Genomic DNA, 24736 nt, shown 5'->3' with positions numbered 1-24736 from the left:
CCACTCGCGGCCTTCCTGGCCTTTCTAAATCCCACTCCTGCGGCTCTGCCCGACACTCCTGCCCTCCTCGTCTCCCCCCTCGGATCGATGTACTCAGTGGGGAATGCTGCCATTCTTATTGTCCCGCGATTCCCAGGCAGGGAAGAGGCGCCGTGCCGGCCCGTGGCCCTGCCCCCCCAAGTTAGGCTGGCGGCGTGTGGACCGCCCGGGCCCTGCTGCAGCCTGTTGCTGTACTCTTATTGCTGGAGGAACCGATTGGTCCTCCAGCGGGCTCCTGGGGAGGTGAACAGGCTGAGATTCCGGCCCTGGTGAGAAGCGTGCCGGAGACCACGACCTCTGCGCGTGAGGGGACACCTCACCTGTTGAAGACCCGCCCGCCTCGTCCTCTATGTGGTCTGTGTCGCCATTCCGGTCCCTTCGCCGATGCAGCCCTCCTCAGTCTGGCTAAAATGACGTCTAAGTCGGCCATTGTGGAGGAGCAGTGAAAAACTGCCTCCTCCTTCAGCTTCTTCCTCACACTGCCCACTTGGCTCCGCCTCTCCCTTAAATATAGCCACTCCCCCCAAACTAAACTTTTCTCTTACCTTCCCCCTTCTAACACTCCCATTACATCTTTTCCAAATTAACCCCTTATGTTTCTGCCTTAGACACACTGTCATGCCCGGCCCTATACTATTAATCCTTACAGCCTCTTCCATTCCAGGCCTCACTGGTAAAGCATCAATGTATTACATTTTTGTTTTGGGGTTTAATACCTCTCAGAAAGATAAACCAAAGAAGGTAAGATATAGGTCAAAGCTGGCATTTATGGTGTCTCCTCTTAGGTGGACTTGTAGCGTTGACTTCTGGGTAGTCACTGGTTGTCCCAGGATCTTCATAACCCATCTTGGAGTCTCTCTTGTCACTCTGCAGGTTGACAAGATGCCTCTAGTAACAAAAAGCAGGCATGGACACATAACTAATTAAATAATATAGGATAGTGTAACATTACCAGGAATTAACGCCTTGTTTTGCATTTATTGCATCATATTGAGATTACATCATTTCTTAAATGTTTTTCATCATCAAGAAGTTAATGAATGTAATAAAAAATATCAGGAAATTCAAGAATATACAATCTGTTCTAAAAAAATAGAAGCGTTCCTGTTTCAAGCCTTGCACTTCCTCTGCCGATATATAAAAGGAGAAGATGCTGAGTTGGTCATTGTCACAGGGATCCAATAACTGGTGAAGCCAAGACTTTGGTCCTTCTTCTTCCACTTTTGTATAGCTGAAGAGACATCAGTTTTGGGGTAAGGTTTTTAAAGTTTACTTATTTATCTTTTCTATGTAACACTGGCCCTTTTTCCATGTCACTTTACTGAGAACATCCAACCATTCACAACACTTTTGGTTCTCAAAGAAGCTCAGGGATGTAAGCAGGTTAAAATGCTGGTTAGTGAGACAGCTGCTGTACCGGCCGGGAGGGTTAGAGTTAAAGGGTTTGTAAACCTTTGTGTTTTTTCATCCTATGCATTAAGGAGAAAAAACTTCTGACAGTGACAGCCCCCCGTTTTACTCACCTGAGCCCTTCGCTCCCTTGGCGGAGACGTGGTCTTCCTCTCTGCCCAGGGTTCTTGGCTCTTGATTGGATAGATTGATAGCAGCGCAGCCATTGGCTCCCGCTGCTGTCAATCAAATCCAATGACGCGGGCCCCGGAGGGTGGGGCCGAGTCCGGCATTCTGTGTCTATTCACGCAAATGCTGGACTCAGGAGCGTGCCTGCAAGGTAACCCCCCGTGGGAGTGCTTCTCACAGGGGGTTAACCGATGTGAGGAGGACCCGCAAGCACCACCGGGGGCCCCCTGAAGTCGAGGCTCGGGGCCACACTGTGCAAAACTAACTGCACAGTGGAGGTAAGTATGACATGTTTGTTATTTCCAAAAAAAAAATATTAAGGTTTACAATCACTTTAACTACGTTTCCCGGTTTTTCTTGGTGGGCTTCATGGATCCGATCCATTGGCCCTGTGGGATTATAAAAGGGACAGGGGTTCCGGATCCCGGGATCCTCACTGCTGATGCTGTTGCTGGAGTCCATCCTTCCAGTCTGCTGTGTCATGCCAAGTCTGGATTTCTTGCTGATTAAAGTCTGGCTTCAAGAGCCTTCCACAGCGTAGGGGGATTGCTGGGACTTGCAGTCTGCCCTGAAGACATCAACTACTGGATTCTTCCAAGATGGACCTGAGTTTGGGACTAGGGTAGTTAAGGGAAAGACTGTACCTTGTTGGAAATTGTTATGCCAAAAATTTTCAGTAAAGCTTTTGAAGCTTTGCCTTTGCCTGAACTAAATTTACTAAGGAGGTGCAAATTGCACTGCAAGTAACCAGCACTCATATGTCTACAGCTTGGGTCAGTAAAAGCACACTGGGGTATGAAAAGAGCAAGTGGTTATCAAGGGTAATGAAGGTTTTACAAATATCAAAAAATAAAATAAGTGTAGCGCTAAGAGAAGGGGTCTGAAGATGGAGTCTATAGACTGACAGTTCCAAGTTCGTGTACTCAAAGGGACATCCTTGGAGAAAAGATAAAAAGTCCTCAGAAATGGATCTCAACAAGGGTGTAAACCATCTGTAGGGGGAGCCCACACACAACCAATGCAGGTGAAAAGGCTTACCGGACTAGGTGGACCCAACAAGGCATACGCCAGGTGGAGTCAGTTAAGCTCAGGTGGTGCTGGACTGCAGTTGGCCTGGGAGGGCAGAGTTAGTGGAGTGGCTTCCACGTGGCTACGTTCCTCGAACTTGATCAGGCCCAAAGGTATGGGGTGCAGCTCCCAAAGATCGTATTCCTCAGATCAACGGTGGAGTTGTAACTCTGAGGTACCAGTTCTGGGTTTCTCGGATCTTTTATTGTATAGGGTACATCTCCAATGTTAATAATATCACTCTGTCACTTCCCGACTCCTCCGCGACCCCAGACCTTCTGTCACCTCACCGGCTCATAAGCTACGGGGGAAGGAATAATGGAAAATTATGGCTCAGGGGCTAAGACCACACCCCACACTATATAAAGCTGCTTATACGGCGGCCGTATGTAGTGTGTTGGTGTCGAGAATTGAAGATAGATTAGGCAGGTTAGTTAGTAGATAGAGCGTGTAGTCAGTATAGTATATATAGAGGACAGACAGTGTAGAATATATATTACAGTGCAGGCAGTGTATAGTATATAATACAGTGCAGTCCGTGTACAGTATATAATGCCGTGCAGTCTGTGTACAGTATATAATACAGTGCAGGCAGTGTACAGTATATAATACAGTGCAGTTGGTGTACAGTATATAATATAGTTCAGGGGGTGTAAAGTATATAATACAGTGCAGTCCGTGTACAGTATATAATGCAGTGCAGTCAGTGTACAGTAAATAATACAGTGCAGGCAGTGTACAGTATATAATACAGTCCAGGGGGTGTAAATTATGTAATGCAGTGCAGTCCGTATACAGTATATAATGCTGTGCAGTCAGTGTACAGTAAATAATACAGTGCAGTTGGTGTACAGTATATAATACACTTCAGGGGGTGTACAGTATATAATACAGTGCAGTCCATGTACGGTATATAATGCAGTGCAGTCAGTGTACAGTATATGATACAGTGCAGGCAGTGTACAGTATATAATACAGTGCAGTTGGTGTACAGTATATAATACTGTTCAGGCGGTGTACAGTATATAATACAGTGCAGTCGGTGTACAGTATATAATACAGTGCCGGCGGTGTACAGTATATAATACAGTGCAGGCAGTGTACACAGTATATAATACAGTGTGTACAGTATATAATACACTTCAGGCAGTCTACAGTATGTAATACAGCGCAGTCGGTGTACAGCATCAAATACAGTGCATGGCACAGGTGCCAACTTTCCTTGTCTAAGGGTGGACAGGAGGTTTGTGCCATTATCACACACCACCATTCACGGCTACAGCTGGCGTGAACCACCTCTGGGCCTGCCCTTGCAAAGCTGCAAGATTCTCTGCTCCGGTGTGGTTCCTGTCCCCTAGACACACCAGCTGAAGCACTGCATGGCACCTTTTAGCCTGACTCATTGAATAGCCCCTTGAACGCTTAGGGGGTACTTGTGGTTCATAGGAAAATTCAGCAGAGGAGTGCATGGAGGAGGAGGAGACGGGGGTGGAGCTGACAAATCTTGCATCACCACTAGCTGTATGGAGACGTGGTGGCACAACAACCTACAGCACTGAGCCCTGTCCTGCATCTTTCAGAGTTACAAGCATAGTTACCCTGTGTGCTATGAATGAAATATATCATCCCTGACCATGCTTGCTGGACCACGTGTCAGCAGTAATGTGGACCTTGCGCCTGACTGCCTTGCTGAACAATGCCACAACATTGCCTCCCACGTGGTGGTACAGAGCAGGAATGGCCTTACGTGAAAAGAAAGAGCAACTTTGACATGCTTGATTTTAGATGCTGGGCATGTGGGTGGAAGTGACTGTATTTGTTTTTTCTCTGCAGCAGAGAGGGGCAGAGAAATATGCCAGCTACAGTCTACAGCTGGTGGTGTGCTGCTGGCAGACGTGCTGCAAGGACCTGTGACACCCTTTGCTATGCCATTTTCCTTGTCAGTGGAGGCATTTTCAATGGAAAATGGTGTTTGGTGCACTTTAACTTGAGTAGTCACTACACAGGCACACTCCACTGACACACTACAATATACATAATTAAAAACTGCACTAACACACTGAAATATACTATACTGAAACATACTGCATTAAACGTGCACTAATGCACTGCAGTATACTGTGTTAAACGTGCATCAACGCACTGAAATATGCTGGTGTTAAACCTGAACTAACGCACTGCAATATACTGCATTAAACGTGCAATAATGCACTAAAATATACGGCGTTAAACAAGCACTAATACACTGCAGTAAACATGCACCAACGCATTAAAATCTACTGCGTTAAATGTGCACTAACACACTGAAATATACTGCGGTAAACACGCAATAACGCATTGAAATATACTGCATTTAACGTGCACTATCCCACTGCATTATAATGCATTAAACATGCACTAACACACTGTAATATATTGTGGCAAATGCAAAATATACTGCATTCAACATGCACTAACTCACTGCATTATAATGCGTTAAACAATAATGCACTGCAATATACTGCGGTAAATATGCACCAACACACTGAAATAAACTGTGTTAAACATGCACTAGCACACTGTAATATATTATGGTAAACGTGCACCAATGCACTGAAATATACTGCCTTAAACAAGCGCCAATGCACTGAAATATACTGTGGTAAACGCACAATAACTCACTGCAATATACTGTGGTAAACGTGAAATAATGCACTAAAATCTACAGTGTTAAATCTGCACTAACGCACTGCAATATACTGGGCTAAATGTGCACCAACGCCCTGAAATATACTACGTTAAACATGTACTAACACACTGCAATAGACGGCGGTAAATTGCAATAAGGTACTGATATATATTGAGTTAAATGTGCACTAACGCAATGCAATGTACTGCGGTAAATGTACACCAATGCAGTGAAATATACCACGTTAAACGTGCACTAACGCACTGCAATATACTGCGGTAAACATGCATCAACGCACTGCAATACACTGCAGTAAACATGCAATAATGCACTGAAATATACTGCGGTAAACATGCAATAATGCACTGCAATATACTGCAGCAAACATGCACTAACGCACTGCAATTTTGCTGTGTTAAACGTGCACCAACGCACTGAAATATACTGCAGTAAATGTGCAAAAACGCACCGAAATATACTGCATTAAACATGCAGTAACGCACGGCAATATACTGACATAAACGCAGTAACGTACAGAAATATACTGCAGTAAATGTGCAATTACGCACTGCAATACATTGCTGTAAATGTGCAATAATGCACTAAAATATACTGCTTAAATGTGCACTAATGCACTGCAATATACTGTGGGAAACGTGCAATAGCGCACTGAAATATACTGCAGTAAACGTGCAGTAACACACTGCAATATACTGCGGAAAACATGCAATAACACACTGAAATATACTATGTTAAATGTGAACTACTGCGGTGAACGTGCACCAAAGCACTGAAATATACTGCGTTAAATGTGCACTGCAATATACTGCGGTATATATAAATAATGGTCAGCGCAACTTCCTATACTAAAAATATGGTGATAAATAAACTGTGATAAATAAATTAATTGTGCGAAATGTCTTTTCAACAAGTGTGTCAAAATTATACAACAATATCCTGTGACATCAATTCTTATAATAATTTATTCTAATACATTCTTGTGTTCTGTAATTCTTCTGTGCAAAATCTTCATGATTCTTGTGAACTTAAGGCTCCCAGAGCTCTTACCTCAATGAGGAGTTTAAACCGCCTTAATGATCTCCTAGGGATAGATCGAATCTCAACCTTTTAAACTCGCTCGATCACTCCAATTACTGGTGGTCCTGGACCAAGTTTGAGATCTCCAATAATATCACCGACTCCAGAACTCTCAAACGTGAGGTGGTTCCTTACTCCTCAGCCTGGATCCTGAACATATCTTCCTAAGCTGTCCTGCAGAGTAACGGATCAAAGTCACAGCCTTCTCTATGAGCTTTCTCTATGCATTAAACGTGCACCAACGCACTGAAATATACTGCAGTAAACGTGCAATAACGCATGGAAATATACTGCAGTAAACGTGCAATAACGCATGGAAATGTACTCCATTAAATGTGTAATAACTCACTGCAATATACTGCATTAAATGTGTACTAACGCACTGCAATATACTGCGTTAAACGTGCAATAATGCACTGCAATGTACTGCGGTAAATGTGTACTAACACACTGCAATATACTGTGGTAAACCTGCACCAAAGCAATGAAATATACTGCATTAAATGTGCTTCTTTAAAATGTATATGTGTGACACAGTCAGTCTATTTTCATCTGCTTTCTTTTTTTTTCAGGCAGTTTCCAATGTGTGGCCCTATGGGGCTTCCTTTGTCCGTCTGGGTTGGCACAATTTTTTTTCTAGGACTCCTACTATGATACTGGCAGTAGTGTTCTGATGGCATCATTTACTGTGATCTCTTGGAACAATAGGGGGCTAAATTCTCCTATGAAACAGTCATTGGTATTTCAATATTTGAAGTCTTATAATCCCCATATCTGCATATTTCAGGAAACCCACTTGGTGGGTAGGAAATCACTTAGTTTGAAAAAACCCTGGGTAGGGCATCACTAACATTCGAGTTACTCCAATTTTGCCAGGGAAGTGAGTATTTTGGTGCGTAAATCCTTACCTTTCTGACTGTTGCACCTGGAGTTAGACCCAGACAGACGGTGTTTGTGATACATGCTATGGAATACTTAGAGGTAGTGTTGGTGGGATTTTATATACCTCCTCCTGCTTCCCTTTGGTTGCTTCACAGATTTACAGGAATCATTGCTAAATTAACTATTGATAATGTGGTCTTTATTGGTGATTTAATATGCCCCCGACCCTGAGAAGGACAAGTTCACTTCTGCATATGGGACTTACTCTGACCTCTCAGAGTGGGCTGAAACATATGGTCTTACCGATATATGGCACTGGAAACAACCTTTCGATAGGGCTTACATGTGTCACTCAGCCATTTAAGTCTTTTTCTCATATTGTATACAGTATATGGGGGTCCAGCAGGTATATATTCTGCAGAGGGGAAGTTCAGACCATGCATCGGTATTACTTTAATTGTCCTTGTCTGGGTCTCCCTTGGATAAGAAGAAAGGTAACAACGCTCGCTGCAGGGACAACTCAATTCATACTCCAGGTCCACTCACGGGTGCCGAGGCTCGATGTGTCCCAACACACTCCAATGCAACAGTAATAAGGAGAGCCGGCAAAACTGTAATCCTTGAAGTGTCATTTATTGGTACATCAGAGTAACAATAAAACAATAAAGCTGACATGTTTCGGCAATAGCCTTAGTCGTAGCTACTGTTGCATTGGAGTGTGTTGGGACACATCGAGCCTCGGCACCTGTGAGTGGACCTGGTGTATGGATTGAGTTGTCCCTGCAGAGAGCGCTGTTACCTTTCTTCTTATCTGAGGAAGACCCAGACAAGGACAATTAAAGTAATACCGATGCATGATCTGAACTTCCCCTTGGCAGAATATATACCTGCTGGACCAACATACACTGTATACAATACGAGAAAAAGACTTAAATGGCTGAGTGACACATGTAAGCGACACTTCAAGGATTACAGTTTTGCCGGCTCTCCTTATTACTCCCTCGGATAAACTGTGGAGATTGTCCAAGTTTTGGATCTCTAATACTGAGATAGACTCGGGATATAGGCAACCTCTGCATACATACTGGAGCCTTAATCCTGACTCTGCCTCGGAACCTGTAGTGTGGGATGCCTTTAAGGATTTGGTAGGGGTCAATACCAAAGAGAGTTCGTAGAGAAATGGAAGCTGACCTGGTCAAGGCTGAGGAGGAAGCCTCTTCCCTGGAGAGACAGTATATACAGACTAAAGACCCCCAGCTTTATTAACGACTACGGGACCGTACTAGTGCTGTCCTTCTGCTCCGTATATCTCTGATTAGGAAAAGTTGCTCCAACAATCCCAAAGAATGAACAGGGGGAGCACAATGGTAGGTTACTGGCCTGGCTTGCCAGGGAGCAGTCGGACTCTATGTGTGTTCTTTGTATTGTTGATGATGCTGGGACTAAGCCAACAGACTCTGTCTAGAGCAATCACTGACTGTGTTTTGCATCCTACTATACCACACTCTATACCTCTCTCAATAAAGTCATTACGGCTCTGGTGCATCCTGATCAGTCCAGTTTTATGCCAGGCAGGGGTGTGGATATCAACAAACGCAGATTGTTTACCCATATTGATTTGGCGGAGGGGGGAAATGCTAGGGTTGTGGCCGCGTTAGATGCGGGAAAAAGCGTTTGACCACTGTGGGTCTTTTTGTGGACGGTTTTGGAATGTTTTGGATTCAGCCCTAAGTTTATCTCTTGGATGCAACTTCTGTACACAAATCCGACAGCTAGGGTTTGGGTTAATGGCATGTTGTCTGACCCATTCAATTTGTGCAGAGGGACAAGGCAGGGTTGCCCTCTTTCCCCGGGTCTTTATTTCCTGACGATAGAGCCCTGGCAATCCTTTTGCGCCAGGACCCTAGGGTGCAGACAACTCCACTTGGGCCACTTCAAGAGAAGTTATCTCTTACTTAGTTACTTCTGAGGTGACCCCAGGCACCTCCCTCTATATGCGGATGATGAATTGCTGATTCAGGGGGCTCACTGCAAGCAGCCCTGGAGATTATAGATCAATTTGGTCATTATTCTGGGATATGCACTAACTGGGACAAGGCGCTCCTTTTTTCCCTTCATCCCTTGGGTTCTGGGGTGGTTACACACACACCGCTACAATAGGTGGATGAGTTCACCTATCTGGGAGTCTGAGTTCAGGGGAATTTAACTGCCCAAGTTTCTTGATTTTTTTTAGGAACACTCCAATCCTTATTCCTGAGCTGATTTTTACCAGATTAGATAGCCTCATTGTATCTTTTTCCTGGGCAGGGAAAACCCAGAGACTCGCCAAAAAGAAGCTCCAGCTTCCTTTGTCCCAAGGGGGTTTGGCGATGCAAAATTTCCAACTCTATTACTGGGCGGCAGTCCTGGTGACTGTCCGATGGTGGTTTAGTCAACCTAGGCAGAATCCAGTGATGCAACTGGAAGCGGCTCTCTTAGAGTCATATGCAGCCTTGTCCAACCTGGTTTATACAGGCCTAAGGCTCATCCTTTAGTCACGGTCCCTATGTACACGATGATTAATGTATGCCAGCAGGTTAGGGAGATTTACAAGACGGCCTCCACTTTTTCCCCCTCATATACCCCTTCGGGGAAACCCACGGCTTCAGCACTTCTTCAGTTTGCCAGATCCCCAACTTTGGGCAGATAAAGGGATTACGTCCTTAAAACATATTTTTACGGATGGCAGATTCTCCTCTTTCTCAGGGTCGAGGGAACAATATGCTATACCTGTTTCACTGAATTTCAGATACCTCCAACTTAGTCATGCATCATGAGCCCAATTCCCTAACCTGGTGGCCCTTCAACCAGACTCAGTGGAGCGTCTGCTGACGTCAAGGGTTCTTGAGAAACCTTTGTCTTCTCTTTATCTGTGATTGGCGTCGGCACACGCTACCACCTTGGGTAAGGCACATGATAAATGGAAGGGTGACATCCCGGACTTATCTGGGGAGGATTGGGAGGACTGTGTAAGTAGTTATGTTAATTATTTCTGCTAAGGACCGTTTTACACAATTAAAAGTTTAACACAGGGCCTATTACACTCTGGAGAGACTAGCAGCGATCTACCCTGATGATAGCCCCCTATGCACCCGCTGCTGATCCTCTCATGGTACTTTCTTTTATATGGTCTGGTTGTTCCCCCATATTAGATATTCTGTGAGAAGGTTATAGCTGCTTCAGCTAGTTTTGGTGCCTGGTCCCTCAGACAGGATCCGGCCTTTGCGCTGTTGGGAAGTATGGAGGATGTTGTAGCAAATAGGCACCTAAAATTATTCCTAATTTATGCCTTGTATTATGCTAGAAGGGAAATCCTCATTAGGTGGAAACAACCTGCCCCACCGACGGTAGATACCCACAGTGAATGCTGTTCGACAGCAATAATCAATTGACTTATAAAAGCGGGCATTGTCCTAAAAAATTCAACAAGGTCTGGTCGCACTGGATTGAAGCATATTGTTCAGGAACTTGGGGAGATTTCTGAACTGTTTATTTAATTAACAGCCGATTGCACCCTCTTCCCCTTCCCTCCCAGTCTTCCCTCCCAGTCTTCCCTCCTTTCCGCCTGCCCTCTTACGCCCCACCCCCCTTAACCCTCCCCCCCTCCTTCCTCTTCCACCCCCCTTCATGTACAGTTTGGAGAGTAATATGGCTGTAATTGTTTGTTCTATCCTTTTTAACTGGATCTATATATTTGATGAGTTGCTACCCACCTGCTTGGCTTGACAACTTATCTCTTTTTTGGAACCTATATTGAGTTGTACTAACTGTGCATTGTCGTGTTATCTTGTATATTATTTGAATGAACTGTGGAGAGGCGACCCCAGGTCACGGTGTGTATTAGCACCTTCAGCCTGGTTTTTGCAAAGACAGGCATGATGATTGCACACCTGTGGGCTGGGTTTATATTCCCCTCAGGAAGGGAGCTCAGGGCTCGTACTTTGGAACAGCTCCACCCTACAGGCAGGTGGCCTGGTGTAGGAGTCGAGAGGGCTTTCAGGTGGAGACGGCTCCGCGAAAGAGAGACAGGCGGTCTCTAGGGTTCTGAGCGTGTATGTCTGCAGGAGGTAGATGTGGCCCACGACCAAGCAGTACGCAGCTGAGCAAGTAAGCTCCAGGAGGGAGTTTGACTAAGTAAGAGTGAGTGAGCCAGGAGGCTGAAGTTTTTCTGTTATACAATGATGGTGGAACCCCCTGCGGGGGAAGACTTTCTGTGAAGTTTGTTTTGTTTAAATAAAATAGGGCTGCCACGCCCTTAAAAAATACAGTCTGGACTGACCGGTGTTCCTGAAAATGCATACACCACTTGAGCATAATCACCCCAGATCGTTACAAAACTTTATATCGGTAAAAAAAGTGCAATAATGCACTGCAATATACTGCGTTAAACGTGCACCAACGCACTGGAATATACTGCGTATAGCAAGCAATATTGTACTGCAATATACTGCATTAAACGTGCACCAATGCACTGCAATATACTGTGTTAAACGTGCACCAACGCACTGCAATATACTGCGGTACACCTGTACACATGCACTGCAATATACTGCGTTAAACGTGCACCAACGCAATGCAATATACTGCTTTAAACAAGCAATAACGCACTGCAATATACTGTGTTAAACGTGCACCAACACACTGCAATATACCGTGTTAAACGTGCACCAACATGCTGCAATATACTGCAGTTCACATTCACTGCAATATACTGCGTTAAACGTGCACCAATGCACTGCACTATACTGTGTTAAACAAGCAATAACGCACTGCAATGTACTGCAGTAAACAAGCAATGATGCACTGCAATATACTGCAGTAAACAAGCAATGATGTACTGCAATAAACTGCGTTAAACATGCACCAACGCACTGCAATATACTGCGTTAAACATGCACCAATGCACTGCAATATACTGTGTTAAATGTGCACCAATGCACTGCAATATACAGCGTTAAATGTGCACCAACGCACTGCAGTAAACCTGCACCAGCGCACTGCAATATACTGTGTTAAACAAGCAATAACGCATTGCAATATACTGCAATAAACGTGCACCAATGCACTGCAATATACTGCAGTAAACAAGCAATGATGCACTGCAATATACTGCATTAAACATGCACCAACGCACTGCAATATACTGCGGTAAACCTGCACCAATGCACTGCAATATACTATGTTAAACATGCACCAATGAACTGAAATATACTGCAGGAAACCCGCCTTGACAAAATAAGCTGACACTACAATAAAAGTGAATGGTCGCTACACTCAATCTGCACTATCAATAGATTCACACTGAACTGATTTTTTACACTGACAATAGAATCACAATATCACACTGACTGTCTAGAGCCATGTTCTATCTCTCTCAGTGCCGATATCACACTACAAATGGTCGCTATGAGAAGAATATTTTTATAGTGTGGGGCAGGACTAAGAGCAATGAGCCATGATTGGATAGAGTCATCATGGCAGTGTCCAATCATGGCTCTGACAGTGCTCTGTGCCCTGATTGGGCAAAGCTTTAATTGCTTCAGCCAATCAGGGCTTCCAATGCACTGTGTGGCAGCACAGTGCATTGGGGTCGTTGGGCAGGCCGCACAGACTAATAAATGCCTGACCATTCAGATGTTCGCCAAACTTTCCGAACAGCCAATGTTCGGCCCAAACTCATGATCGGGCCGAACCGTTTGCCCTACACTAATGTTGACATATTTGCCTGACTGACATTTGTAGCAGTCACCACATTTGTCTACCTGGGCCTTAAGGCATGAGAGCAATGAATAAGTAGGGTACATTTTTTCACTTTTTTCTTAAAAAGCTGAAATTTAGGCAGATATAAAGACACAATTCAATATATACAATATATATAATTTAATGTATTTTATTCTTAATACAAGCAGTGCAAGCAGGGCTGGTTCTACCACTAGGCAAACTAGGCAGCCACCTAGGGCGCACTGCTGCCTAGGGAGACCGGCCACTGGTGTTCCTACTCTCTCTTCTCTCTGCAGCAAGCAACTAATTCTCAGCATCAGCAGGCAGCCGCTGCTCCATTCGCACATAGTGTCAGAGGCGCAGCGGTGACGGAGGACTGTGTCTGAGTCCTGGCTCCTGAATGAATGGAAGCAAGTAAACGTTCATTGATGGGCACTGGTGGGCTGCATTGATGGGCGCTGGTATGCTGCATATGATGGGCGTTGGTGGGCTACATTTGATGGGTGCTTCATTAAAAAGGTGGGTTATACATGGGCAGGGCAAATGGAGTGGAGTCAGGGGTGAAGCCAGGGGGGTGGCAAAATGAGGTTTCGCCTAGGGTGTCAAAAATCCTTGCACCAGCCCTGAGTGCAAGATCCTGAATCTGAGCTAGTATCAGCCTTTTGTAGTCCCTGTACAGCAGAGCTGGAGCGTGAGAGTAGGAAACAGCACAAGGAGACAATCACATGGCAAGAAGCATGCTGATAGGAGGAGAGAGCAGAGTGACAGGGGGAAGAGCTCATCAATTTGGTGCTTCTCCCTCACTGCCCATTTTCCTTCACTTCCTGCCCCAGAGCCACAGCAGAAAGTAAGGGAAGATCCCTCCAAAGCAAGAGGTGTCCCTTTGGGGCTATTTTTGGTTTGACCTTAGTTAGTCAATTTGTTTTACTGTTTTATAAACGTACACATTTTTTTATTTTCCACTTGCGGCCAACAGCAGGTGTCATTAACGAAGGACTTTACAATTCTGCTGAGGAATTCCAAAGCTTTGCTATGGGTAGCCTGGTGTAATTAGATTTCCTGCAGTTCAGCTTTGTGCACAACACACATACAGCCCTTTTCCCGTCTCCTGCTCATAGAGTGCTACAAGAATTTGCAGTTAGAGAGAGGCAGTCAAAAAGTGAGCAGGCAGTGCTGGATCTTTTTTGGAAATCCCAGTATTCTCTGCAAAGTGATATGGAATCACCTATGGAGCAACAAAGAGGAAACATGTGCAGGGTCTACTTGCTGAATGTACATTATCATTACCCTTTAAAGTTTAATGCATATTGCAATCCTCATATTTTACAATATCTTTCTTTTTTATTTAGACTGGAATTCTCAAACACTCCAGTCCCGCTGTTTTCCCCAGGGGTCGATTTTCCTGCAGTGAACCATGATTGTCCTCTGTGTTTTCCTCGTTCTTTGCTATAATTTGGTCCAGGGCCAGTTCCCACGGGCCTGTACCACACCTGAGACATTTCAGTCAAACACCTGTTGCCCCCTTTCAAAGGACGGCAGCCCCTGTGGCTCCAGGTCGGGTCGTGGCAAATGTCGTACCTGGGTGGTGCCTGTTGCCTTTGCATCTCTCCGAGAAGGGCTAGGCCCACGCCAATTTGATGATGACCGCTTGGACTGGCCGAAATATTACTACGACAAAACCTGCGAGTGCTTTGGAAACAACAGCGGCTACAACTGTGATGACTGTAGGTCCGGGTATTTCGGAGAAAAATGCGACCGCAACAACACCGTTATGCGCAAGGAAATTCGAGAACTTTCTTTGCTCGAAAGGAAAAGATTCTTCAGCTACTTAGCGCTGGCTAAAACCACAAAAAGTCAGGACTTTGTCATCCTCTACACCGGAGACCGCCATCACAAGGACACATACAAGTTTGTTGATGCCACCATCTATGATGTGTTTTCCTGGATCCATTACTACTCTATAAAGGGAATTCTAAAGAATGGGATCTTTGATGATAGAACCAACTACGCCCATCAAGGTCCAGCTTTTCCCGGTTGGCATCGATTGGGCCTCCTCTTCCTGGAGAGACAAATTCAGCTCTTGACAGGGGACGAAAATTTTGGCCTTCCTTATTGGGACTGGAGAGGAGACAAAAACTGCTCAATCTGCATCAATGAATACCTCGGAGATAGTGACATGCAAGGATATCTCAGTCCATACTCCCATTTTGCTTTTTGGAAGGTAAGTGGAATTACCATAATACTTTTAGGACAATTAAATTTTATTTAAGTTTATGTTTTTTATTGTTTTAGATGTATTTTTTTTTTTTGGTGGTGGGGGGAGGGGGTTAAATGTGTAGTGCTCACCCCCGAAGTTGCTGCTGAAATAGACTGGTTCTCTCACAGTAGAACAGAGGCTTCCATCCACAAGCACAGCTCCATGCACACCAACAATACAGGCTCAGTCCTGGGGATGTCTTTTTACTATTGTTTGCTGAAGAACTTGAACAGGAGAGGGGTTTAGGGTCACAGGATACTCCAAAATGATAACAGCAGTCAATGGGGGGACAGTCTTCACACTAAATCAGCCTTTCCTGGAAGTAACATGGAATGACCAGTATATTTAGGACTCTATTAGAGCAGTCCCAGTCCATATAGCATCCTCTGGTACATAGTTCCCTTCTAGCACTTGAACACCCAGCAAGGTCTTGACTCACAGGAGCTGTCTGCCACCCAGCATCCACAGGTAGATACTCAGTAAGGGAGATAAAAGATTATTTTCCAGAACAGGACTTCAGGACAGTGCCCTCCAGCAAACAATCCATTAGCCATGTCCTTCAGAACCTCAGCTCAGCTCCTGCTGAGACCTAGACTGCAATTTATTGACTCACTAACTCACTCCTAGGAGCAGCAGCCCCAGAAGAACTGGAACTCTCTCTGGAGAGGAAAGCACAATCTAGAAAAGCCTCCCAAATATTTATCACCTCCCTGACCACCTTCTGGACACATCCTTCCAGTGATTGGCTGGGAAATAATAAATATTAAACTCTGTCCTAAGCATCCCTTATACAGCAACACCTATATATGATTAATGACCCCCAAAGGCATTAGATGCCATGTACGGTTTGTCCAGTCACTTTGCCGAGACTTTATCGTACTTACTAGGGCAACCCCTATTAATATAGGTGTCTCTATGTAGCAGATTCTCTTATCTCTTCCAGTCTAATAAGAACCCTCAAGGCCAAAGATAACTGACATCCTTCAATATGTGGTGGGTTGTGAGGCATAGTGGGTGCTAAGGTGATAAAAGTCATTGGGCGCCAGACACTTCTTGGATGTAAAAGAGGTTTTATTTCTTTGAAAGTCCTTTTTATATTTTGCAAGGGAAAGAGAGTTAGGGCCAGGACACCCTTAAATAGTTGCAATTTAAACTGGCAGACTCTGAGACTTCAACAGGAGGACAGCCGTACAGGGAAAGGACCCAGCAAGGTGCCACTTCTGCACGTGCAGGATTGCTGTCTCCTATGGTAACAGTACTTAAACAGTTCCTAACTCAAAGTAACAGTTCTCTCAGCTGTACTACAACTTCTCCTTGTAGTTCTTCAGTCCCCTTGAGCTCCTGGTCTCTCACTGGACCCTCTGATCCACTACTCTGAATCCCATGGGCTCCTCGAGGCTTTTGCGGTGGTATCTCCTTCAAGCGTCACCCACACCTCCCTGCTGGGTCCCTGGCTTGGCACTTTGGATACCTTCAAGCTTCACCCCTGCTGACCGTCTCGGTCCCTAGCTTGGCACACAAGGCTGCTCTGCAAGCATCATCTCCGCTGGTTGGGTCCCTGATTTGATCACCGCCCGAAGTTTCCAGATTCTCCACCGTGCCCATTCGATGAGAATACTGCTCCGGTACTTGCCTCAGTTACTCACTGTGTTCCCTGGTAAAGATCCCTTCATGGTGACAACTTCCCTTCTACCTCTGGCCACTGACAGGTTCTCCAGCCGCCAGAACCGTCACTTCTGGTTGGACTGCAAACCGCAGTCCCAGCCCTGCGCTGCCCTCTTACTTCAGGATAGGCCCTCACACAGCCTGGCAGCCTGATAGGTCCAATCTCTGGCCTAGCAGCCCAGGGCAAACGACACACGTCCACCCAGACAGCGGTCTGGGTGGCACACAAGAACCTAGATCACCTGACCTCCCTACATATATAGGCTCTCCCAGCAGGCCAAGGGATTCACCAAATTTCCCGCTCATTAGCTGAGATATCCCATATACCCATAACCTGACCTTGAGTTGTCCTTCTCAATCTAATACCTCCAAATGCGCGGTCACCTAGTGGTAGAAGAGGAAAGTACAACCAGGCCAAACTTAGGGAGAAATCAAAAGATCCCTAGCAATTAACTACAGTAGCTACTCCTGACAAAGGACTTAGCGAGGAGCTCCCTGACCAAACCCCAGGGTGCTACCTCTATACAATGGGAGATTATTATTTATCAATTGTTTCCAGTATAAGAGTGTGAAAGAGCAAGGTTTCTTCCAATGCATAGCAATGGCTTTCCTTGCGTAGAATAATGTTGCATTAGCGAACACTTGCTCAGACGCTGTAGGAACAATAGCCTCTACCAGACCCAGCAGGAAAACAGACATTGAGACCAGTAAAGGAGCAGAGGCAATAGTATTCAATAAATCTACCACTTCCCCCCAGAAAACAGCTATATATGGGGAAGTCCAAAAAATGTGTGTAAAATCCCCTTGAGATGCTCCACACCGCCAACACTTGGAAGAGCACGCAGGATTTATCTTTTGAAGTCTATAAGGCGTAATATATGCTCTATGTACCAATTTATATTGAATCATCTCTCAGATCTCTCAAAGATACCAGAGATCGCAAAGGGAAATCCCACACACCCCTCCAGTCCTCCCTATCCAGTCCTGGTATATCTTGCATCCACCTAGCTCTGAGACCTTCTAATGGCGAAATAGAGATTAAAGTAAGATGAGAGTACAGTCTCGAGGTGGGTTTATCCAAGCACTCAACCCTGAGTACCGATTTCTAAAGAGGACTGAATAATCCTTAGACTGTCCTGTGGAAACTGTGCATGAAAAATATGGAGAAGCTGGAAATATCTAAAAGATAAGAACTAGGTAAGTTAAAGATTGAGGTATGTGTAGAAAAGGTAGAACATTTTCGATCAGTGACCACTTGAAAGAGTAATTTAATATTATATTTAGTCCATGCAATAGGCTCTGGTACTTTAAAAAAATTGAGGGAGAGTAGGATTAAACCATAGAGTGGCATTTGGAGAAATCACACCCTTTGGATAATACTCGCATCTGAGACCAGCCTCCCAAGCTCGAATAGTATTAAGCATTAAAGCAGACAACTGGTAGGGTGCCCTACGCCCCCTAAATAAGAGTACTTTAAGAGCTTCTATAGAACCAACCACTGTTGCTTCCGGCCAAGTGGAGGAGTTATATAAATCTGGGCTTAGCCACCATACGGTCGTAATCAGCTGAGTGGCCAAAAATGTTTTATATAAATCCGGAAGCGAAGCCTCCCTGTTCACAAGGGCACATCAAGGTAATTCATTTGTACCTGGGGTTCTTCAAACCCCATAAAAAAGATGAAAAAAGCTGATTTAATCTTGTAAAAAAAGGATACAGGGAGCCACTGAGGAGAATGGCTGAATAAGTACATACATTTTGGTAAAATTTTAACTTTTAAAAGATTAATACGTCCCAATGAGAACAGCTTGGTGGGAAATTACAACTCCTAAATACATGAAATTCCCTACCCACTGCCATGGAATATCATTCGAAGTCGCGCTACGGGCTTCCACATCAATTGGGAACAACAGGGACTTAGTCCTATTTACCTTCAACCCTGTAACCGTTGAAAAATAATCCAGTATCTCTAAGCCCCTTTGGAGCGAGGGTCCAGCATCATTCAAAAATAATAAAAGGTCATTTGCACACAAAGCTACCCTCTCCTCCCACCAACCAATCCGCAATCCCTTAATATTGGGGGAAGTGCGCAAAGCCTCCGCCACCGGCTCCATAGCAATAGCAAAGAGGGTCGCAGAAAAAGGGCAGCCCTGCTGAGTTCCCCTAAATAATGTAAAAGAAGATGACAACCCTCCCCCCATTTTCACTGCAGCTGTGGGATTTCTATATAAGACCTGCAACCATTTTATAAATACCATTGGAAAGCCCATTCTGCGGAGTACCTGCCACAGAAAGGTATCAAAAGCCTTCTCAATATCTAGGGAAGCAATGACTAGGGATGGGCTATCTGTTCAAGTTGAACATGAGTTCGACTCGAACATTGGCTGTTCGTCGAACAGCGAACAATTTGGGGTGTTCGCAGCAAATTCGAAAAAAGCCGCGGAACACCCTTTAAAAGTCTATGGGAGAAATCTAAAGTGCTAATTTGCTAAAGGCTAATATGCAAGTTATTGTCCTAAAAAGTGTTTGGGGACCCGGGTCCTGCCCCAGGGGACATGGATCAATGCAAAAAAAGTTTTAAAAACGGTCGTTTTTTCGGGAGCAGTGATTTTATTAATGCTTAAAGTGAAACAATAAAAGTGAAATATTCCTTTAAATTTTGTACCTGGGGGTGTCTATAGTATGCCTGTAAAGTGGCGCATGTTTCCCGTGTTTATAACAGTCCGAGCGCAAAATGACAATTCTAAAGGAAAAAAAAGTCATTTAAAAGTACTAGCGCTAGTGCCGGCTATTAACCTCCCTGGCGGTATGATTATTTCAGATTTTTGATGCTGAAAGCGGTACAATTATTTTGCAGGGAAATTTGGCGTTTTATATTGTAGGCCTGTAATTCTTAGGAATAACTCTGTCCAAACAAGAGTCTAGTAGACATCCCGGGTATGATAAAGTTTGAAAAACAAAATAAAAAATTATAATATAATAAATAACTATAAATAATTATAACAAATAATAATAATAAAAAATATTCAATAATGTAATCAAATCAAAAACACAGAAATTTGCTCAGTTGCAGAATTGTCGCTGTCATTACTTTAAGTGTTTGATGACGAATTTCCCCACCAATCACTATCGCTCAATTCTGCAAGTGATTCTAATTTATTATTATATATTATAAATATTATATTATTCGCTGTTTTCTAGCTGGTCTAAAAGCACTTTTGACGTAAACGGACATTTTTTGGTTGCTATGGACAATCTCCAGTTTCCAGGCAGAAAGAATAGTATTTATAATATAAAACTGCATGCAGGACACTGGGCAGACCACTAGGGACAAAGGGGATGTGTAATTATTTGATACAGGACTGCAATCTGTAAGATTACAGTATACTGTATCTATACTGTGTTTTTTACTTTTTGAATTTGGCGCCAAACTCCGTCCCCGTGCGTCACAACGCTCACAGGGAACGGAGCTCGGCACTGTAAATCGAGCGAGACCCGGCGGCTCACAGATCACAGCAGGGAGACATCGCAGGATCCTGGGGACAAGGTAAGTAACCTCTACATGGATCCTGCGATGCAATCCCGAGTCTGGCTCGGGGTTACTGCTTTTGGTACTGAAAATCCACCCTGAGCTAGACTCGGGAATACCGCCAGGGAGGTTAATGAATTGTCGGTTTCGACAATACACATAAAAGTCATTGAAAGTCATTGAAAAAAAAAAAATGCGTGGGGGTCATCTAAAATTCCATTACCAGGCCCTTCAGGTCTGGTATGGATATTAAGGGGAACTCTGCGCCAAAATTTAAAAGAAAGGTGTGGGGTTCCCCCAAAAATCCACACCAGACCCTTATCCGAGCACGCAAACTGGTAGGCCGCAGGAAAAGAGGGGGGGACGAGAGAGCGGGCCCCCCCCCTCCTGAACCGTACTAGGTCACATGCCCTCAACATGGGGAGGATGGCCTCATCCCCACAACCCTTGCCCGGTGGTTGTGGGGGTCTGCGGGCGGGGGGGCTTATCGGAATCTGGAAGCCCCCTTTAACAAAGGGGACACCCAGATCCCAGCCCCCCCTATGTGAATTAGTAAGGGGTACATTGTACCGCTACCATTTCACAAAAAGAAAGTGTCAAAATGTTAAAAAACCACAGGAGACGGCTTGGGACAAGTACTTTATTAAAAATAAAAAATAAAAAAAGAGATTCAAGCGAAGTAATCCAATAAATCCATGCTCCTACTCCAGCGATGTAATCCAATTCTTGATCTCCAGCGATGGATGATCTCCAGCGATTCCAGCGAGGGACACGCACAGGATCCTGCCTCCACCAGAGGCACTCAGGCAATGACGCGGTGCCAGCTTGACAGCTCTTATGTAGTTGAGGGCCGGGCCACCCGTCATGTGACCCCATCCCCCTCTGACAAGGGAAAACGCCGGAGTTTCCCAGTGACGTGTGCGGGTGACCCCACCCCCCTCTGATGCAGTGCAGGATTTCCGTTGCTTTTCCTGCGGCCTGCCAGGTTGCGTGCTCGGATAAGAGTCTGGTGTGGATTTTTGGGGGAACCCCACGTCATTTTTTTTTAAAATTTTGGCGCGGAGTTCCCCTTAATATTCATACCAGACCTAAAGAGCCTGGTAATGGAATTTTGGGGGACCCCCACGCATTTTTTTTTTTACCTTTCAATGACTTTCAATGACTTTTATGTGTATTGTCGGGACTGACAATTCATTAATAGCTGGCACTGGCGCTAGTACATTTAAATGACTTTTTTTTCCTTTAGAAATGTCATTTTGCTCTCGGACTGTTATAAACACGGGAAACATGTGCTACTTTACAGGCATACTATAGACACCCCACAGGTACGAAATTTAAAGGAATATTTCGCTTTTATTGTTTCACTTTAAGCATTATTAAAATCACTGCTCCCGAAAAAACGTCCGTTTTTAAAACTTTTTTTTGCATTGATCCATGTCCCCTGGGGCAGGACCCGGGTCCCCAAACACTTTTTATGACAATAACTTGCATATTAACCTTTACAGTTAGCGCTTTTGATTTTTCATGTTCGTTTCCCATAGACTTTAACGGTGTTCGCGTGTTCAAACTAATTTTTTGCCTGTTCGCATGTTCTGGATGCGAACCAAACAGGGGGGTGTTCGGCCCATTCCTAGATCCTATATTAAGATGTGAAGCATAAATATTATTATATAATCTCCTCAAATTCACATCAGTAGCCCTACCAGGCATGAACCCCGTCTGATCTGAATCAATAATATTAGACTTCATAGGTTGTAATCGTCAGGAGATGAGCTTGGTCAAAATTTGTGGGCCGTTGGTGATAGAAGGGATAATATTTGCTTTCACCTCTCCCCCTTTTTTTGTTTATATGCGGTGAGGTTTGACATTTGAGTGGACAAAAGGGAAGGCCTAGATTTAGGCCCAGATAAAATACTTTTTTTCTGTTAATTATTATATCCCATCAAGTTGTTGCTTTGTTGCTTTGTTAGTTTGAATTCGTATTTTGAATTGATAGTTGCTATGCAGGGTGATTGGATCTTGATATTGTTTTAATATATTTGAGGTTCAATGTGTATGATGTTTTGTTGTGTTGTGTTTTGTTTTGTCTGTCTGTTAAAGGAAAAAAAAAAGAATAAAAAAAACTCTGTCCAAGGGCAGCAGCCCCAGGACATCTTCTGGATGCTTCCTTCCAGTGATTGGCTAGGAAATAATAAATATTCAACTCTCTCCTAGGGGCAGCAGCCCAAGAGATCTGGAACCCTCTCTGGAGAGGAAAGACCACTCTAGAAAGCCCTAACAAACATTTATCACCTCCCCAACCATCTTCTGGATGCCTCCTTCCAGGGATTGGCTGGGGAATTATAAATATTCATACTGGTCGTTTGAATCTCCCTGCCCTATATTCAGGAAACTTTTTTCGGAGGCAACTGTGTGGAATCAAACAGCCAGCTTGGAAAAACCCTGACCAGACAAAATCAATAGATCACTACTCCACTGACTTCAGTTAAGCCAAAAATGAATTTTACCGAACAACCTAAGCAGAGGAGGGCGCTACACACGCTTACTGCCGGTTCACACAGGGGCAACTTGTCAGGCGACGTAGCCGCCTGACAAGTCGCCTCCCGTTCTGTACTATGGAACCGTTCTAATAGGAGCGACGCAAGTCGCTCCGACTTAGAAAAAGGTTCCTGTACTACTTTGGGGGCGACTTGAGGCGACTTGCATTGACTTCTATACAGAAGTCGTTTTGCAAGTCGCCGTGGAAGTCGTGTGCAGGTCGCCTCGGTGAGGTGACCTGCAAGTCGTGCCGCCCCTGTGTGAACCGGGGCTTAGTGTTCTGCTTCAAAAAAGCTGTGAATGTTTTTGAAATTCAGAAAATAAGCATTCATCCCTCTCTACTAGCAAGGCTAATGATGTTTCCCTCCTTTAGTCTATTTGCAGCGGTTACAATTATGATGAAGCTTACTGCCTGGGTGCTGACGACCAGAATCAGATGGAAAAACTGCATAGGAAGCCTGGCTTTAATCCTGATTCCCCTAACCTGCCCACTGCCCAAGACGTGGAGGACACTTTGAAATGGAAAGATTTTGACAGCCCTCCCTACAACAGAGCAGCAACGAGAAGCTTCCGTAATGCCTTAGAAGGTGGGCAAGCGGTATTGTAACTTTACTTACAGTGTGTATTTAGCCAACACAATGTTTTTATGTTTTTGACAGAGTAGGGAACTTTTTTTTTTGTACAATTTCCCCTCACTTCCTTTCTTGGAGATGTAACAGGAAGTGAGAGGAAATCTCTCCAAAGTGAATTAAATTAACTTCTTAGACATTACAAGTTTATTAGGTTTATGCAGGGCTTATTTTTCTCAGAGAATAGGTGCAGGAACCTCCCCCGAGTAACCCATTGTCTCCACCCCCTACGTACCTCTGTGTACTGTCCCTTGTCTCCATTTCACTAATCGCCCCTCCCCAGTACCACTTCTTTTAGAGAATACAGAACCAAGCATCATTTTGTGGTGCTAAATAATTTGTATGGAATTTGTAAAGGGTAACAACAAAAGGTAGCAAAATAGATCCCCTGCAGCCTGCAAACATGGATAGATTCCCCCAGCACAAAACACAACTCATAGTAACAAAATATGCCTACAACCAGTGGTGGCTGGTGCTCCATCGGTCGGGGGGGCGGCAGACGGACCTGACAACGGACCCCCCCCGTCACTCCAGCCTTACCCTGTGCTGCCCCTAGACTGACATGTCTAAGGGTGCCTGCCAGCGGCGGCTTCCCCCCTCGGTCTCCTCCGAGTCCCGGCCTCTGTGTCCCCCTCCATCACCAATACATCAACTCATCATAATCAGCAATACACCAACTCATAGAATACATGTCCAGGGAAGTCTGGATTCCACAATATTGGCACACACAGATGTCAGCTGTGAAATCTATATAATAATAATTAGAGCTGCACCGATACCAATTCTAGTATCGGCATCAATGCTGATACCGAGCATTTGCATGAGTATTGGTACTCATGTATCCGGGCTCAGCCTCTGAGCAGTGTGGACGGAGCACACAGCCCGCACTCTTCTCTCATCGCCCCGGAGTGCCTCTGGCAGAGTTGGAAAACCTTTTCCCAGCTCGGTGCTGCCAGCAGTCTGGCCTGTCCTTCCATCCCCCGTGTCCGCCATCCTGTCACTCTGATCACATCGTCCCCTGCATCAAG

General features: G+C 44.7%; 1 protein-coding gene across 1 annotated transcript in view; it reads left to right on the top strand.

The window, feature by feature from the left end:
• Window positions 1–1136: 1136 nt before the first annotated feature.
• The window catches only part of LOC141117398 (tyrosinase-like), a 35255-nt gene continuing 11655 nt past the window's right edge, over window positions 1137–24736 (top strand). The window contains exons 1-3 of the mRNA XM_073610248.1: window positions 1137–1292; window positions 14443–15314; window positions 23453–23666. Of these exons, the coding sequence (XP_073466349.1) occupies window positions 14508–15314; window positions 23453–23666 (1021 nt within the window). The 5' untranslated portion in view covers window positions 1137–1292; window positions 14443–14507. The remainder of the gene's footprint in view (window positions 1293–14442; window positions 15315–23452; window positions 23667–24736) is intronic.

Source organism: Aquarana catesbeiana, linkage group LG13 (genome assembly GCF_042186555.1).
Source record: "Aquarana catesbeiana isolate 2022-GZ linkage group LG13, ASM4218655v1, whole genome shotgun sequence".
In the NCBI taxonomy this organism is placed as follows: domain Eukaryota; kingdom Metazoa; phylum Chordata; class Amphibia; order Anura; family Ranidae; genus Aquarana; species Aquarana catesbeiana.
Note: the sequence above shows the minus strand (reverse complement) of the source record. Positions and strands in the feature narration are given on the sequence as shown.